Source organism: Amphiura filiformis, chromosome 3, assembly GCF_039555335.1.
Source record: "Amphiura filiformis chromosome 3, Afil_fr2py, whole genome shotgun sequence".
NCBI classification, from domain to species: domain Eukaryota; kingdom Metazoa; phylum Echinodermata; class Ophiuroidea; order Amphilepidida; family Amphiuridae; genus Amphiura; species Amphiura filiformis.
Window position 1 is genome coordinate 35825943 of NC_092630.1, and position 17949 is coordinate 35843891.

General features: G+C 34.5%; 1 protein-coding gene across 2 annotated transcripts in view; it reads left to right on the top strand.

Moving 5' to 3' along the window:
- The window catches only part of LOC140148430 (uncharacterized), a 71308-nt gene that overhangs the window by 48431 nt on the left and 4928 nt on the right, over window positions 1-17949 (top strand). For both annotated transcript variants that reach the window (XM_072170366.1, XM_072170367.1), the window contains exons 3-8: window positions 4316-4560; window positions 6620-6818; window positions 9190-9333; window positions 12748-12957; window positions 15411-15536; window positions 17533-17652. In XM_072170366.1, coding sequence (XP_072026467.1) covers window positions 4316-4560; window positions 6620-6818; window positions 9190-9333; window positions 12748-12957; window positions 15411-15536; window positions 17533-17652 — 1044 coding nt within the window. The remainder of the gene's footprint in view (window positions 1-4315; window positions 4561-6619; window positions 6819-9189; window positions 9334-12747; window positions 12958-15410; window positions 15537-17532; window positions 17653-17949) is intronic.

The window sequence follows — 17949 nt, forward strand, 5'->3', positions numbered from 1 at the left end:
CTATTCAAAAAACAAATTTTTTTTTTTTTTTTTTAAATAAAACAAAAACTGTTTTTCCTACCCTTCCCCAACTCTAACCCACCCCAAACCTTACTACATGTATACAAACCCACCCAAGCCCAACTAGCCAAACACCCTTGCCCCAACCCCCAAAAGGGAATTAGGGTAAAATTGATTTCACCCCAAAATCGGACCTATATTTAGCTTTTAAACTTAGTAAATGCATGAATATATTAATAAAGTTTTAATTACTTTATTTAGCCTCATCTCATCAAAATGGCAATTTTTATGGCTAATTATAGGAAGGAGAAACCTTTCACATAATTTTGGAAATTAAAAAAAAAAATCTAAAATTCTAAAAATACCCAAAACATACATTAAAGTGCAAAGTTTTTTTCTTCTGGTAAGAACTTTTTCTTCGTGCAACAGCTTTTTTCTTGCAGGTTAGAAATTTGATAAATAGGCCCATGCATGCATTTTGTATATGATGACCTATTTATCAAATTTATAACGTGCAATAAAAAAGCTGTTGCATGTAAGAAAATAATTCTTACCCAGAAGAAAAAAGCTTTAATTTGCACTCGAATGTATTTTTTTGGTATTTTTAGAATTTTAGAAAAAATTTTAAATTTCCAAAATTATGTGAAAGGTTTCCTTTATTTTGTTAGCGATGAAAATAACAATTTCGATGAAATGAGGCAAAATAAAGTAATTAAAACGTTTGTCAAGCTGAACAGATGTACATTTTCCCTGTTTCTGAATTTTGAAACATGCTTAGCCAAGTGGACTAAAAATGTTTATACAAATCATTTGTTTTGTCATACATTGCATCAGTATATTCAAATAGCACAATATCGGTGATTAAATAAACATTGAACAGCCATATTTGGCATGGTGGCCATCTTGGAAAAAAATAGCAAAAATTGAAAAATAGTAAATAGTAAAGCCCTGCCTCCTCCTTTTTTGAAAAAGTCCGGACGAGAAACTTGTTTCTTTTTTTACTTGGCCTTATATATTTTTAAAAGCTTGTTGCAAACCATTTTAACATAATAATGTTGACAAAATCTTTTGCAAAAATGTTTACCAAACATTTTTAATAACAATAATTTGACAACAATTGAAAATGTTGTAGTGTTTTTTCATATGAGGCATTTTTAAAAAGTGTTCATGACCTTATAACCTGACATTAAAACTCACATGCAAATGGAGTATGGGTATGTGCGGCTGTCAAGGGTCCCTTTTTCAGGCTCCCCGGCAGTTCCTTAAGACCCACATTTGGATCATGCACCCGTTCTTTGAGCCTCAAACTCTGGCAATTGTAGCTCTTTTGGAATTTTTTTAGCTCCAAAGCCTATAATTTGGTATGATTTTAGTTCACAAGACCCACTAAAAATGTTGAAATTTCAGTTCATCAAGCCCCTATTTTTCCCAAAATCAGTTCTTAATTCCCAAAGTTTGGCGCTCCGCGCCGCACACCTATACCAAAATTTTAGTTGAGTGCCCCCCCCCCCGGATTTTACCACATCATAAGTACAAATTCAAAATTACAGTTGCAAAGAGCAGCTATTACAGATTGCAATAATGTCTTTTTAATGTACACAAAATTGACAATTTTATGACTTCTGAAAATAAATGACGTATTCAATATGATATTGTAGACATGGCAAAATCAATGAGTTTTCTTCTACCGGCTATTGTTTGTGTCTCGATATACTTTGTATGCATTATGTTCATGATCATAAAAACCACTTAGGCTGATACCAAGTGTTCATGCATGACATATTGCTGGCATTTTATTACATTTCCAATAATCCAATCATATGGAATTATGACTAAAAATGGATTGCTGGATTTTAAAATATCATCAACATTGATTGTTGCCATAGAGGCAGTCAAAACTAAGTGAATTATAGAAGAGTAAATATGTTATGAAATTGATATAAAGACTTATGTCAGGTTAAAGGTGATGTTATGATAAAGCACTACAAAGTCAGTTGATTTTTGAACATAGAGCTTTTCTACCAGGACTATGTTTGGAAAACGAGTCTGCTTTCACCTGAATTTAGTCGGGACCAGGACTCATTTTAGTCTAAACAGGACTCACTTTTTATAGTTAGAATCGTTGTTTAAGCCATAATGGTCTAAGGCCAAGTAAAATAAAAAGCATGTTCCACGTCCGGATTTTTGAAAAAAAAAAGGAGGAGGAGGGGCTTTTTTATTTTTATTTTTATCGCATAAAATCGGTGTAAATACCCATAATTAGAGCTGTTTTAGTGTACACAATAATGCCTGGAAAAGGAGGAGGCCTCTCAGTTTATTTGTTGTTCTGAGATATAGGCCCCCTCTCATTATCTCAAAACCTTCCAAAAGTGTTTCTTGTGTATTAGCAAGGCTGTATAGAAAGCACCTCTACTTCCTAGACATATTTTTTGAAAACTGATTTTAAAAAAATAAAAAAATAATTGCAGAAACCTCAAAAAAGGAAGCAGGAGGGGACGTTAAACATGTTTTTTTGGCCTAATATCCAATGGCACATTTTAGTAGCCTCCTCCATTCAATAATAATTACTCAAATTCTGTCCTCAAGTTGCAGAGAAAACCCATTTTGGTTCCCTATTTCCTGGGTATCTTTATAAGTGTATAGACTGTATGGGAATGAGCTATGGTTCAGGACAAACCTGTAGCCAGTGGCTGCATCAGGTATTTTTTTTCGGGGGCAAAGTGAATATCTGAAGGGCAAAATCAACAAATTTTGCACAAAATTGCTGCAAAAAGTGGAATTATTCATAATTTTGAGTTATTACAGGGGGAACTGGGGATAAGAGTTCTGACTGGGGGCATTTCCCCCCTTCCCCCTTCGTAGCCTGCATGTAGCCTATTGTTATGATTTCTATTCTTAACATGCTACAGTAAGCCGGTATAATGGGCTTGAAATCAGGCCTGTAGCCCCATTCATTTTCACCCTTGTTCTCCAGATTAACGCACGGTCTTGAGAATGGAGTTTACTGTCTGTTCAATTAGCTTAGATTCTTGAATTTTTAAGATATTTGAAAAAATACAAAATTGTGGTCAAAGTCATCAAAGAAAAGTGTTAGCACTGCATTAGACCTAACGTGATTTATACTTTTCAAATTCTAAAGTTCAATTTTAAACCCCATTTCTTTTCAATTTTGGTCTTTTTTCCCGCGATATTTTTATAACAAGCCGTAGAACGTCGGGTACCATAAACTTTTTTTAATCAATCCATTTAGAGCAATGGGGACGAATGTCATAATGCGCTGAAATAGTATTTATTCGACATCCGCATCAAGAAGTATTGTCCAGCACTAGCACTAGCTATATTTGCCAGTAGGCCTATGCCTATTTGTTTTGAAATCCTACTTCTGGAACATTACGTTGATATTTATGAACTAAGTTTTCTAAAATAGGTATATAAATACATTCCTTGCGTATTTATTCATTTATTTATTTAATTTGCGAATGGGTCTGAGAAGGTGTAGGCCTATAGGCCTATTATAGAACTACACATTTATTTTCAATTTGTTATTTCGTTTTGTTTGTTTGTACAAACTATGAGAAGGAGATTTGGAAACAATTATTTAAAACAATCAGGTTACAGAAAACAATTCTTGTAAAGTCACTGTATCTGAAAATGTCAATCGAATGCTGATATTCTCGGGAAGGAATGATGGTATTAAACAAAACTCAATTTACATTGTAAACGAAATCAATCATTTTAATGTCATTGTTTAGGAAAAAAATAATGCTCAGAATAATGCATAAAATTGAATCGCGCCATATCATGATATAATTTCGTGTAACAAAAACCGATAGACCATCATCACCTATAGAATCTATTCAATAACTGGAACGGTATAACAATTGAAATCATGAAATGGCAGGACAGATTGTTTTGCTAAATTGGATAGGGTCTATGCCCTAAGTTGAGAATGGACCGTCCCACTCGATTTGTAAAAAGGTCGCGAACCCTTTTGGTGGACCCAAGTAACTGCCTAAAATGAGGCAAAATTGAAAAGAAATGGGGTTTTAAATTGAACTTGGGAATTTGAAAAGTATAAATCACGTTAGGTCTAAGGCCGTGCTAACACTTTTCTTTGATGACTTTGGCCGCAATTTTTTATTTTTTCAAATATCTTAAAAATTCAAGAATCTAAGCTAATTGAACAGACAGTAGTTTAGTATTTATATGTTACATTAAACCCTATCCTCTGTTTTATTTCAAGTATTTCTTTACCCCATTTACATGTAATCTTAGCCATTAATTGATATTTCTCTTTTTTTTCCCCATGCATCAGATTGTGGTCAGCTATACTTCAACGGCACATTCACTACACACCCTGATGGAGGTATCATTCGTATGCCAGAGTTGTTGAGTAGCGATCTGATATCGTTGACCGACATACCTCATACATGTACATTTATCCTGCGTAATCTAAATACGAAGGGACAGATTAAGCTGTTGTTTGACGATTTCCTGATGTACGGAGGCAATGCGACGTCACCAACTTGTGATTGGCCAATCAATCAAGATCAGTTGGAGGTAAAAGCAGTCTACCCTCAATATTGTAAAGGAAACAAAATCACAGGAATTTTGTTAATCTTGCAAATAGTCACTTACAACGTTATTTGAGAAAACTGAATTCTCAAATCCAGAAATTTAATTCGATGAAACAAGTTTACAAATTTATCAAAATTTAATTTCACAAAACTGGACTCATGAAAGAATTTGCAAAATTAAATACCTTGCAATGTTAAGTTGTTTTGTAGTGGATAGTTTTAAGGCCCATGTGTTAATACAATGTAATAACATAGAAGTTACTTGCATTTATTCAAAATGTTTCCAATAGTTCTGTGAAAAGTAACACATTCAATCAATACAATAAAGAGGATCAACATTTCACTCACCGTTCCTTGCTTGATTTTGGGAAAATTAAAATTTTGATATCAAGAACCAAGGAACTTGATTCAGATTAAGAAAATACCAAAAAAAATCTTGAACTTTTGTAAAATTTTGATAAGTTCTGTCATTATTTATACAAGACCATATATCATCACCCTACTACAATAATTGCCCGAGTCATTTTTTGAGAACAAAGAACAAAATATGGTTCAAGCATGCATCGGTACGTAATCACACTAATTATTTGAGATTATTCCCTTTAATTTGACTCATTATCATTTGTTCTTGTGTGAAGATTGGTGAATAAATATGTTTAAGGCCAGAGTAATGGAAGACACATTCGTCCACGACCGAATTTGAGATTTTTTGATATTTATCAACACTAAGATGTATTCTTTCACTCGAAACTGATAAAATACAACTTGCCAATATTTATTCGTATTTTTGCTTGATTGATTTCACTCTTTTCAACTCTAAAAAGTCACATGGCTCAAGACAGCTTAGTAAATTGGCGGAAATAATGAGTCAGAAATGCTGAATGCGAAATATTGTGATTACGCAGCGCGATTCGCGTCAGCGTGACGTGGCATAACTCTCATGGCGATATCCAACGCAGATCAAGGCGCATTCGGTATGTTGTTAACGCCAGCAAATGTGATGTAAACAAAACAAAAATTTGTAGTGAAAAAAGCCACTTAGATTTTTTAATTTTTTTTTGGATTTTGGCGCACTAAAACCAGACATTATAGATTCATTGGTGCAAAAAGATGCATATTTAGACCATGCACCAGATACAGCTTTTACAAGCGTGAAAGTCTTACCGCTTTTAAAATATAATGGACGCTTTTGTGCATTATTTTGACATTTTTTTACTAAAACGTCGATTTCTCAGAGTTCATTTTTGACAATATTGCACGATTTTTGTGACAAGATAACTCGAAAAATATGCAAGCAAAAGGTAAACTTTTTGCACTATCGCTTAGAGCACATCAAAGTCTGGGGAAGGTTTTCTCATTTTTTCAAAATATTTGTTTTGAACAAAAATATACACCATTATGTGGAATTTTTAGCTTAATAGAGTGACAAAATTGCTTTTTTCACATGTTTTTTGCAATATTTCGAAAAATAAGACGAATTTCAAAAAAATAAAAAAACCTTCCCTAAGTTCATGTCTCTTCTCCATGAAAAACTAACTAAAATTTTTTACTCTGCACTGATTTTTTTTAAGTTGTCACAAAAAAATTGGGGTAAAAAAGTGTATTTTTGTGATTTTCTCAAAAACTCGATATTTTTAAACAAATCTGACGTCACCATGGGATTCCTTGACTCATTTCCTTTCCAAAAATGTATAGTTTTATATACTTTGGACATACAATTCAAAAATAATGATGCTCGAAAAGGTCCATGTTCTCTCCCATTACTCTGCCCTTAAATGCATGCTTGAACCATATTTTGTTCTTTGTTTTCAAAATTACATAATATTACTATACTAGTATTTAGCTTTGCCATACTTATAATTTATGTGGCAGTTTCACTATAAGGGAACAATAAAGCTATTTGCAGATTTTTTTGGATTTTACAATGATTTTAACTGTCAAGTGTGTTGTTGCATGATGGTTTGACATTTCAGTTCATACATTTTTGGAGTCGTTTATTCATTTAAATCATTTGAAATGTGTTCTTATGTTTGTCATTACAGATTTATGATGGGGAGCACTCAAAAGCCTTGCCCCTCTTTGATTCATGTTTTACGAGACACAAGCGCCCTCCAGCACTCATGTCATCTGGTAACACAATGAGGATAGAATATCAGCACTGGGGTCGGTTTCCTGGTTACCCAGCATTCAAAGTACACTATTATTTTGTTGATGAGCCAATATGGAGAGACAAACCAAATGGTAAAGTGGGCCAAATTTGATTTTATTCTAGTCTAGTCTAGTCTAGTCTAGTCTAGTCTAGTCTAGTCTAGTCTAGTCTAGCCTAGCCTAGCCTAGTCTAGCCTAGCCTAGCCTAGCCTAGTCTAGTCTAGTCTAGTCTAGTCTAGGTCTTGTCTTGTCTTGTCTTGTCTTGTCTTGTCTTGTCTTGTCTTGTCTTGTCTTGTCTTGTCTTGTCTAGACTAGTCCTAGTCTAGTCTAGTCTAGTTTATTCTATTCTAGTCTATTCTATTCTAGTCTAGTATATTCTTGTTTATTCTATTCTATTCTAGTTTAGTTTATTCTAATCTAGTCTAGTTTATTCTATTCTATTCTATTCTAGTTTATTCTATTTAGTCTAGTTTATTCTATTCTAGTCTAGTCTAGTCTAGTCTAGTCTAGTTTAGTCTATTCTATTCTAGTCTATTCTAGTTTATTCTATTCTATTCTATTCTAGTTTATTCTAGTCTAGTCTTGTCTAGTTTATTCTATTCTATTCTATTATTCTATTCTAGTCTAGTTATCCATTCCATTCCTTTATTTTTCTTTTCTTTTCTTTTCTTTTCTTTTCTTTTCTTTTTTCTTTTTTCTTTTCCTCTCCTCCCTTTCTTTCCATTCCTTTCCTCTCCTCTCCTTTCCTCTCCTCTACTCTCCTCTCCTCTCCTCTCCTCTCCTCTTCTTTCTTTCCTTTCTATTCAATTTCCATTTTTCAATTTCTATTTCCATTCCTTTTTTATCCATTCTATTTTCATTTCTAATTCTATTCTATTTTGTATATTAACTTACCTTTTTTGTTTTTTGTTACTAGATGTACATAGCAAAGTGCGTCACAATGTTTTTCTTATTTTATTTTGTTTCTAATAATGTTAGATCTACTGCGTGGGCAAATTGTCTGCACTAAAGTGCAACTGTTTTATCTGTCTGTCTACTACTTAAATGATCTGCTTGAATAAACTTGTTTAAAAAATACAGACTAGAAGCTACAACCAGATATATTAATAATTCCTGCACCACCAGGATAAGTTGTCAAAACAGAAGTGATTTTAATGGGTTTACCCTGGGAATGGTTAGGGGAAGCAGACTGGAATAGTTTCACTTGAAATAAGGACAGGAATAATGTAAGTAATGTTAAGTCTGCCTTTGGTGATTCTGCTTTCCCTCCAACTGATTCATATTATATAGGCCATGGCAGGGGACCTGGCATGTGACACTCCTGAGTGATTTAGAATTTCAAAATGATTGAATAATGAAATAATTAGAAAGCAAAATTCCACTTCTACGCTACTCAAATTTGGTACACTCACTGGGGCACTTTCACCGGGTCAACAGGCGTCTTCAGCGAATGTTATTGCTCTGAAGATTGTTGTTGCTAGTGATGTAGTACTAGGACAACTCCGATGACGTCACAGATGCCGCTGAAGACGCCGGTTGACCTGGTGAAAGCGCTCCGGTGAGTGTACCAAATTTGAGTAGCGTAGAAGTATAATTTTGCTTTCTATTTACGTTTACCGCTACGTATGAATATACATCATTATAATGAAATAATTGTATGGTGAGGATGAGGTTTTAATTTCAGAAGAAACCCTATAACCTAGTTACTGCTTTAATGTATTTCTTGTGACACGAATGTAGTTTATTTGTTCTCTATCTACTTCATTGTTGACTTACTACCTCACATGCTGACGTCTTGTTACACATGTCTTGAAGATACGTATCAAATTGATTTGTTTTCTACTCATAAGTATTCAATGTCGTCAATGCCAACAGGTTATTCAATCTGACTGTGCCAGTTATCAAAGGGAAACTAACCAATTTAATGGTGAAAAATATTTTTAATTCAGCCATATCTCATTGAATTGTCCCTGTTGTTGATCTGCTAAATGAAAGCATAGTCTTGGATAACTCGATCTGCTTACTGTTTATGGGCTATGATTATGGTTAGGTTTAAGGACTTGGGTCAATGGCATAGTATCATAGGAGCACGGGGTATACGCCCCCCAATCAATCTGAAATTTTTTAAATGTTGAAAAATGGCTTGTGCCCCCCATCAGACCCGTTGCCCCCCAATCATGGTCAGTGCCCCCCCAGGTCATGACCCACGCTACGCCAGTGACTTGGGTTATGACTCTGGTTAGGATTAAGAGATTAGGGATAGGATTATGGTTGGGGTGGCAACCACTAACTCTGCTGCTAAAAATATTTGATCCTTTCTTTGTTAACTATCATGTTAAAACATTTTATAACATTTTTCCTGCTATGCAACCTACATTCTCCAATACCTTGCATCTCAAGAAGTAACCCACACTTGTCTGTGTAAACATTTATTTACTCACATTGTGTTCCTTTTCCTTCACAGTTGAAACATATACTAGATTTGAGAATGGTGACAGCTCATTGAGCAGGGTACTAAGTGTTGATTTAGCACTGGATGTTGTGTGGCTTCTTGTGGCCCCACCTACCAATCACGTATTCCTCAGGTTGGAGACAGTACAATTTCATGGTAAGATATGATTGAACAGATTCATCAGGATCGGTATAGTAAACTGGTTAACAAAGTTCTTTGTATCTGATCCAGAATGTTCACTTACTTGTGTACTTTTCAACAACACCTGTTGTCTTTATCAACACTTGATGGGTAGTGACTGCTATTGGCAACCGATGCTAGAAGTAGTTCCAGTAAGATCAGATACAAAGAACTTTGTTAACCAGTTCATGGTAAGATGTTTGTCATTTGGCACGGAGCTAAGTTAAAACTAATACTTTGTGTCTTGATCATCATTGTGATATGTTTAGAGAACAAACTAAAAGATTGCTGAAGTCCTATCAATGTATCTAGGTTCGTTTCCTAGCTTGTTTTCTAAAAGCATATGAGAAAAGTAATTGACATTGTGAACTCCACCCTCCCTAGCTATTAAACATTACGTTTCACTACCTGAAGAGAATTGATCAAAAATTAAATTCCTTCCGGAGGTTAGTATCTGACCAGATCACCAGGCTGTTATTATAGCTAGAGGCAGTATATGACACACATGGGTGAATGAGTTACATAAAAATGACTTTGTGTGGTATTTAATTCCCAGGAAGTGAGGTATGCCTGAGGCAATTTGTGGTTAAATGTTGATCCCTCACTGTAAGAGTTATTACCGTCGATTTGGTTGAAAAAGGAGGTGAGACATGATCAATTCTCTCCAGGCAGTGAAACCTAATGAGCTAATTTCGCTAAGGACTTTGTTAATTTTGTTTGTTTGTTTCCTTACATGCTTTGTCAAGGTAAGATATTGTTATTCTGTATAGAACAAAAGTGAAAAGAAAGGCATCATTTCTTGATCATCATTCTGACATTTTTTTCTGTTATCAAGGTTTTACGTATCTATTTGCACATAGAGTATTTGTCATAAAGTTTTGATTCCAAGTCTAATTTCACATCCTAATTTTGACCCATATTTTGACTTGTGGGTTCCACCATTCCTGCTCCATCCAAACCTAATTTGTATTCATGACATTTAACGTTCTTATTCCATTTTAAATTTCACATCCCAATTTTGACCCAAATTCTAATTCATACTTCTCCTGTTCAGCTTACACTCCAAACTCAATTCTTATTCCATGAATTTCAAGTTCTGGTTTTCTCAACTGTAATTTCATATCCCCATTCTAACTCTAATTTTGATTCATGAGCTTCCCATTTCCAGCTTCAAACTCAATTCTTATTCCACAACAAAAACTGTGCATCAGTAATGAATTGCTAAATCCTTATGAATTTCAAATTATTTTGTATGATACAATCCACGTTTTGCTCCATTCCTTGTCTTGAAAGCAGAAACCTTCCCAGGGATACTCTCTCAATTGAGTTATTTCTGTGCCCGCTATAAAATTACCAAGTAACATGTACGTCACATAGCTGTCAGATAGAGACAATATGCACATATTTTACCAGATTTTTTTCTGGGGCAAGAGTAAATCACATGAAATGCGTAATTTTATATTAAAGTTGTGCTTGCAGCATTAGAGGTAAGCTTTCCTGTATTTAGTGGCATCTTAGGGGCATTGAAGCTATACCTTATCTATATGTGTATATTATGTGTTCAGACAGTTTGGGCTATAATATAGTATGAGAAGAAAACTGCAGCTTTGTGAAGAACACTCAAGAGGAATTTGCGGTATTATTGAAATTGTTTCATTTAAAGTGTAAAAGCAATGTTGTGAGATATTCACCAAAGATTGTTGAAAAATGCCCAATTTTGTATGATTTCCACCCAAATTTTAACCACGTTTGGTGGAGTTGGTCAAAATTTGAAAAAAGGATGTTTCTTACAATGTTGATATTTATATCTACATGTCTACATTTTTGTGATTTTTTTTTATAATTTGTAAACTGAAGATTTTTTTAATTTTGTCATATTGCCTGAAATATTTGGGCAAAAAATGGTTTAATTATTTTTGCATTTTATCCAAAACTGAGCATTTTTACCAAAAAATTGACGTCACAGATGGATTAGTCAAGTGTTTGCCATCCAAATATGTATGAGTTTTATATACTTAAGACCAGCAATTTAGCAGTTATGAGGACCAACATTTGTTACAATTCAAGGGTTAAAACTATAACTTAAGTGTCTATTCACTGCTCTTTAGATACGTTGTACACAAAATCAGAGAAGTAGATGGAGCATGCATGCATTTTATCTTTACCCAATAGCACTAGCAGAGTAACATTTTAACTAGCATTCTATTCAGTAAATCTTATTCAATATAGCTTGTAAATATGCACACACCAGTTTAAGGTTTCATTGGCAAAGAAAGCAATTATCTTATTTTCTCAAGGTTTTGTGAGTGTTTAAAGTGTCATCCTTCATCTATTTTTGCACTCCTGGGTTTTTAGTATGTACTGAAAAAGTATATTATTTGTTCCAGGCTAATGAGACTTAAAAGGCTAGCAGTTGATGTTCATGGAGTGCCCATTGTGGGTGCATGTCGCACTTGAATTCGGAGAAAAAAAACATGAACATACGTGACAAAAATAATGATCATTTTAAACTTCCATTATAGTATATGATATAAGAATAACGTCATAGTTTGACACTTTACCAGCAGACTTGACTGAGGTGGTTTTCATAATGTGCCAAAATAACACCTCAGTAACGGCTGCTCTAGGCTTGAGGTGCCAGGTAATGAATCCATGAATATCTAGTGGCGTACGCTAACCACATAATTCAAGATTAAACAGTGGGTTACCACATGACAGCTTGGATCAGTGAGAGATGATGTGTTTCTTTGCAAATTTCTCTCTTCATGATGTTGAGTGAAACGGGTTATTCCATTTGAAATCTTCCATCCCCCTATGGAAGATTTAAGAAAAGTCTTCCACAGAGAGAGTATGTTTTTTAAATGGAATTGGTTGGGGTTAATTATTTTGAAACCCATACTCCTCCTGTGTATGGTTTTACCTATATCTTCCACAACTGGAGTGAGTATTTCAAATGGAAGTTACCCAATTGTCTTTTCTATTTGAAACTCATACTCCCTCTGTAGTAGACTTCAGCTAAATCTTCCACAATGGGAGTGTGAATTTCAAATGGAATAGCCCAATGGTATTTCTGTTGAGGTAAATTAACAACTTTATTTAAGCTAATAATTCTACCTTCTCAATCATGATTTGTCCCACACCGCACTAACTATTTTAAATTCTATTTCAACAACTCTTCCTATACCTTTGTAGGGGAGCCAACCATTGTTAATCCGTGATGAATCCAAACTTTGGCAATAGCGTGTAGGCAAATGCAAATTAACACAAGCGAGCATACTTGTCACACATTAAATGAAACAAAAACATTTATCTTACTTCTTCTCTTTGTGAAATATTTCTGTCAAAAACATTCTAATAATTGTATGTGTCTTTGCCATTTGTTTCCTGTAGGTGTTAGCTGGGATCCCAATATATCTTTTCAAGTTCACGATGGCCTCACATCTGACTCGCAGCTGGTGCATAAATTTTCCAAAATTTCAACATTTTCAACATTGTCAATATCTTCCAGTAAAAATGCCTTATATTTGAGGTGGCAAAGTATACCACTGAATTCAGGCAGTCTCACTGTAGCTGGATTATATGTGTTTTATACCGATATTGGTAAGTCGATATTCAGGCTAGCTCTATGTTTTTGTTTAGGTTTCCCATATCTGCTTTCATGTGCTAGCTACTTGTTTCTGCTTGCCCAATTTTTACTAGTGTCTCAAAAATAAATGGACCATGTACAGCTAGTTAGTCGATCTCATAACCCTAGTAAATTATTTGAAAATTTCTTGTAGCTAAGTACAAGTAAGTTAAAATTGTGTCACTTTCATTAGACACCACATATGTGATGCGATCAAGCAAAATCAGTCGGAACTCGGAAATATTGATTTAGAGATATAGCCAAACAAAGGAAATATTTTCTTTTGTTTCCTGTTGTTTTGGAAACTCTTTAATCGCTCATATCTTTGGAACTGGTCGTTCAATTTCAATGCCGTTTTCTGCAAAACGCAGCTTTGTAAATGCTTTTTACTATCCTATTAGAAACTGAAAATTTAATATTTCCGAGTTCCAACTGATTTTGCTTGATCGCATCACATACGATGATTATTTATTTTAATATAAACTTATCCCATACTGGCAATATCTTACAAAAGTATATTCTTTTCAGATCACAAACCGTATTACTCCCTTTTTGTTTTTCATTTTTCCTTGAAGGAAACTAACACCATGTGTCTGTTTACAATAACAACATTTATATACAAAAAAAGTGGGTAATGGTGAATCCAACGGACGAGGACACAAAACACATCAAGGATCAATAAATGATACAAGAGGATACCTTGAATAATAACAACAGGAAAGAAAAAAAAAAAAAAGAAGGCAAATTCACCAACGTGAATTTGGGGAAACAAGAGAATACAGACAACTTATTTTGCTCTGAGTTTGCTGTCTTATTTTGCTACTTATTTCAATTTGAACTTGCCTTCAATTTTTGACTTGAATTTGTTTTTAAACTACAGCATGTAGTTCTGTTGTTTGCTTTATATTTTGTTGTCTGTCAATGGTGAAGAAGAGCAGTTTATCTGATGAAAATCGGTTGTTTTTTGTCTGTTAACTGTTTCATATGCTATGTACACAGTGATTTTCATCACTTCCAGTGTACTGTTTTCCTGACACTTTTGTGGGCTCTGAATTGGCAATTTTGGCCATCGAACTTTGCCTGTTTTGTGCCTACTCTGGATGTTTGGTTTAGCGTGTCTGTTTATATGCACAGTGATTTTCATCACTTGATTTTCATCACTTGTTGTTCTAGTGCAGTTTTGTATTACCATTGATCCTTGTTGTTTTGCAGGTTCAGCACTTACTTTGTGGGCCTTGAACTGGTAATTTTGGAAATCGAACTTTGCCTACTTCTTCTGCAAACTCACGCCTGATGTTTTTGTCCCCTGCATACTGTCTAGTCTGTATTTTACTTGTTTCCCCTCATCAAGTTGGTGTACCTTGCTTTTTTTTTTTTCTTAACATTTATATACCTTTAATTTGAACATACCATCACATGTCTTACAGTAAATCAACAAAATTGCAAGTCAATGTCTTCCCATCTGAAAGGGGTTTTCAATGAACGAAGGGTATTGGTTTACACATATTGGCAGGATGTGTCCCTAAGCTACCGATGTTTCAAATATTAGAGTTGAATGTTTAATTATTAGAAAAAGCAATCAATATCTTTCTTTTTTAAACCTAAACCTTGAATTGTGCCTTATTCAATGAGTGAAATTGGATACAGACTAACAATTTCCAATGGTAGCAGCATCATTGATATTGATTCAAGGGATTATATACCGTATAGGTAGCATAATGGGCTATCCCAGTTGAAATCCATACCCCTGTGGAAGACATGACCTTAACCTTCCACACAGAGAGTGGGAATTTCAAATAGGGTTACCTGATTGGGTGACTCCATTTGAAATTGACACCCCCTGTGTGTGAGATTAAGGTTATGTCTTCTATAGGGGTGTATGGATTACAACCGGAATAGCCAAATGAATCGAAACTTGTGTTACTTTTCTGTCAGCAGATAGACAAAAGAATAAAGTAACACCTAAATTGTGACATGATCTGGTCCATGGGGGCCAAAGGCGGCAAATTTGAAACTGAGATAAAGGCAAAAATATGGGGTAAAAAACAGTAAAATACATAAGAAAATACACATCACAAAACCTCATAACTTTAGAACCAAATATGCTAGACCTTTGGCGTTTTCAGTATATGATAGCCTAATGTTACTACAAGGTAATAATTATAGTAACTCAATTTTCAAAAATGCCTCCTTTTGGCCCCCATGGAGCAGATCATGTCACAATTATGTAACCATAACACCAAAAAAATGATGGAGGTTTGATAAACTCAAACTCTGCAACTTGAAAATAATCAATGCAATATAAATATTCAATAGAATACAAATATTCAATGGAATATAAATACTCAATGGAATACAAGTATTCAATGGAATACAATTTGTGTGTCAATGTCAAATAACATTAGTGGCATTTCATCTTTGATTTCAGTTGATGGTAAAGTAGAAGATTGTGAAGGGTTTGCATGCGAGTTAACAAGAAGATGTATACCTAGCCTGTATGAATGTGATACGATAGACCATTGTGGAGACAATGCTGATGAAAATTACTGCCAGGGTAAGTAAATGATTTGAATATGGTGCAGAGATGTCACAAAGTATTGCCTGAAACTGGTGAGAATAATCTGAAAAAGCATTGAAATTTGTGCAAAAATAAAAAAATAAAAACCAAATAGACAAAAAATTAACAAATTTCAAAATTTGGACCCACAAAAATCCTGAAAACACCTGAGAGACTGAAAAGTGGCATTAGTGATTATAATAAACAATTTTGAGATAGTTCGTCAATTCCTCAATGTTTGTTTTTAATCTGTTTCAATGTTATAGAATAAAATATTCAAGCTGCTCCCCTGACAGAGGAGCTGGGATGGATTTCATTTATGGTGCATTGGGCTATTCCACTTAAAATCCACACTACCCTGTGGAAGATTTTGGAAATATGTCCCACAGGGGGAGTATGAATTTCAAATGGAATGAACACATTAGGCACCTCCATTTGAATTTCATACACCCTCTGAGAAAGATTCAACCTGAATCTTCCACTGAGGGAGAGTGAGTTTCAAATGGAGCTGCTAATGTGTTCATTCCATTTGAAATTCATACTCCCCCTGTGGAAGATATCTCCAAAATCTTCCACAGGGGTAGTGTGGATTTTAAATGGAATAGCCCATTGTAGAGGCAACTCAAACATACTATGGGTTTGATTTCATCAAGGAGATTTACTATTGATACGCTACATTAAGTAGTAGACATTTATAGCAGAAACCTGTGACAGAGTTAATTAACTCTCTCCACGCGGGTGTCGACTGCAGACGACATGTTTCAATTTTTTTTTAAATTCAAAAATTTCAGAAATGTAAATTTTCATGACCATATTTGGAATCAGCATGAAAAATGCATTAAAATGAGTACAAACAAGCCTAGTATTGGTTCAGTAGTTCTTAAGATAGCTCTTGATATTTTGAGAAAATATTTCAAAACTTGAACAACTTTTTCCATTGAAGCTTATGGCTGGCACGCAGAGCATTAAGTAGTAGAGATTTATAACAGAAACCCATGACAGAGTTAATTAAGATGAATTCTTGTAACTTTACCATGAGGTACTTAGATGTGAATGATGGGTATTAGTGTAGTGTAGTCTGCCCTTGGGACCCATCATATTAGGTACTCTAACATACAAATCTTACAGAATAATTAGGATGCAGTTTGGATTTACAATGGGTATTTAGGATGCATTATAACTCTATGTATTTGCATTATATTGATGTTTGGGGCATGACAAAAATTCAAAATGTGCAGGCTGGTATATTGAGGATTTGCATGTGTGAGGGGAGATTGTGTGGGTGTATGAATGTACCATCATTGTGTTTGGTCTTACGCTTAAAAGTGAGTTTATGGGTACATGAATATTATAAATTGTGTAAGTTAATGTAGTGAAGTGAATATATAAATGTGGTAACATTTTACCATGAATAATTCAAATTTTTAACTTGAATGCAGTACATCATTGTTGGGTGATGTGTCCTTGAAATTTAGTTGAATTCGCAAGGGTTAGTTGTGCATTTTTTACAAGAATTAAAACCTGCGAAACAATCTAAGGCCACCTCATCTTGTGGTTATCATTAGCTACTTGCACGGTTCGCCATTATGCACTATGTGCGGGAGAGCCTCGAACTGGCAGCATACATGAAAGGAAGAATTATGTAACCTTACACAGAACGTTATGACTAGTTCAATTCCCATTCATGTATGCTGCCAGTTCGAGGCTCTCCCGCACATAGTGCATAATGGCGGAACCTGCAAGTAGCGAATATAAGTGTCAATTAGTCTTACGTGTAGGCGTGTAACTTGGGGTTAATTTTTGTGTTTGAAACAGTATTTTCTTGTATATCTTGGCCCGGATAGGGGATTGTTGGTCGATTGGATGTAATCAATAACAATTTGTTCATGGATGCACTAAAAATGTCATTAAAATATTAAAAATAGCTGTTCAACATTTGAAAAAAAAAGTTTAGGTGTGCAAGTTTATATTGAATTGTTCCTTCTTTTTCCAGCCTGTGATGAGAATGTGTATTGTTTTAATGGGGGAGTATGTGTTCCCAAAAGCGCCGGTGATTATCAATGTAAATGCCAACAGGGATACAGTGGCAAGTTCTGTGAAAAGGATGAAAGCGGTAAGTATTAATGCATATGCATCTTGCTATCATAATATGCTTGAATATACAAAGAATACAATTTATTTATAAAAACAGTTGTCAACCAACCTGATGAAATGCACATCATAGCAGCTAAAATCTTGTTTGAAAGTAGATGTAAAATGATTTGATGGCCTGTAGAAATTAAAATATTTTGTGTGTTTCAATATCTAGTCCCAGTTGCTTTTGGTCTAGAGCACCATAGGTCCTGGGTTTGAGAGTCCTCTGTGATGGATGATCAATGTGTTTCACTGCTTGTCATTGATATACAAGGTG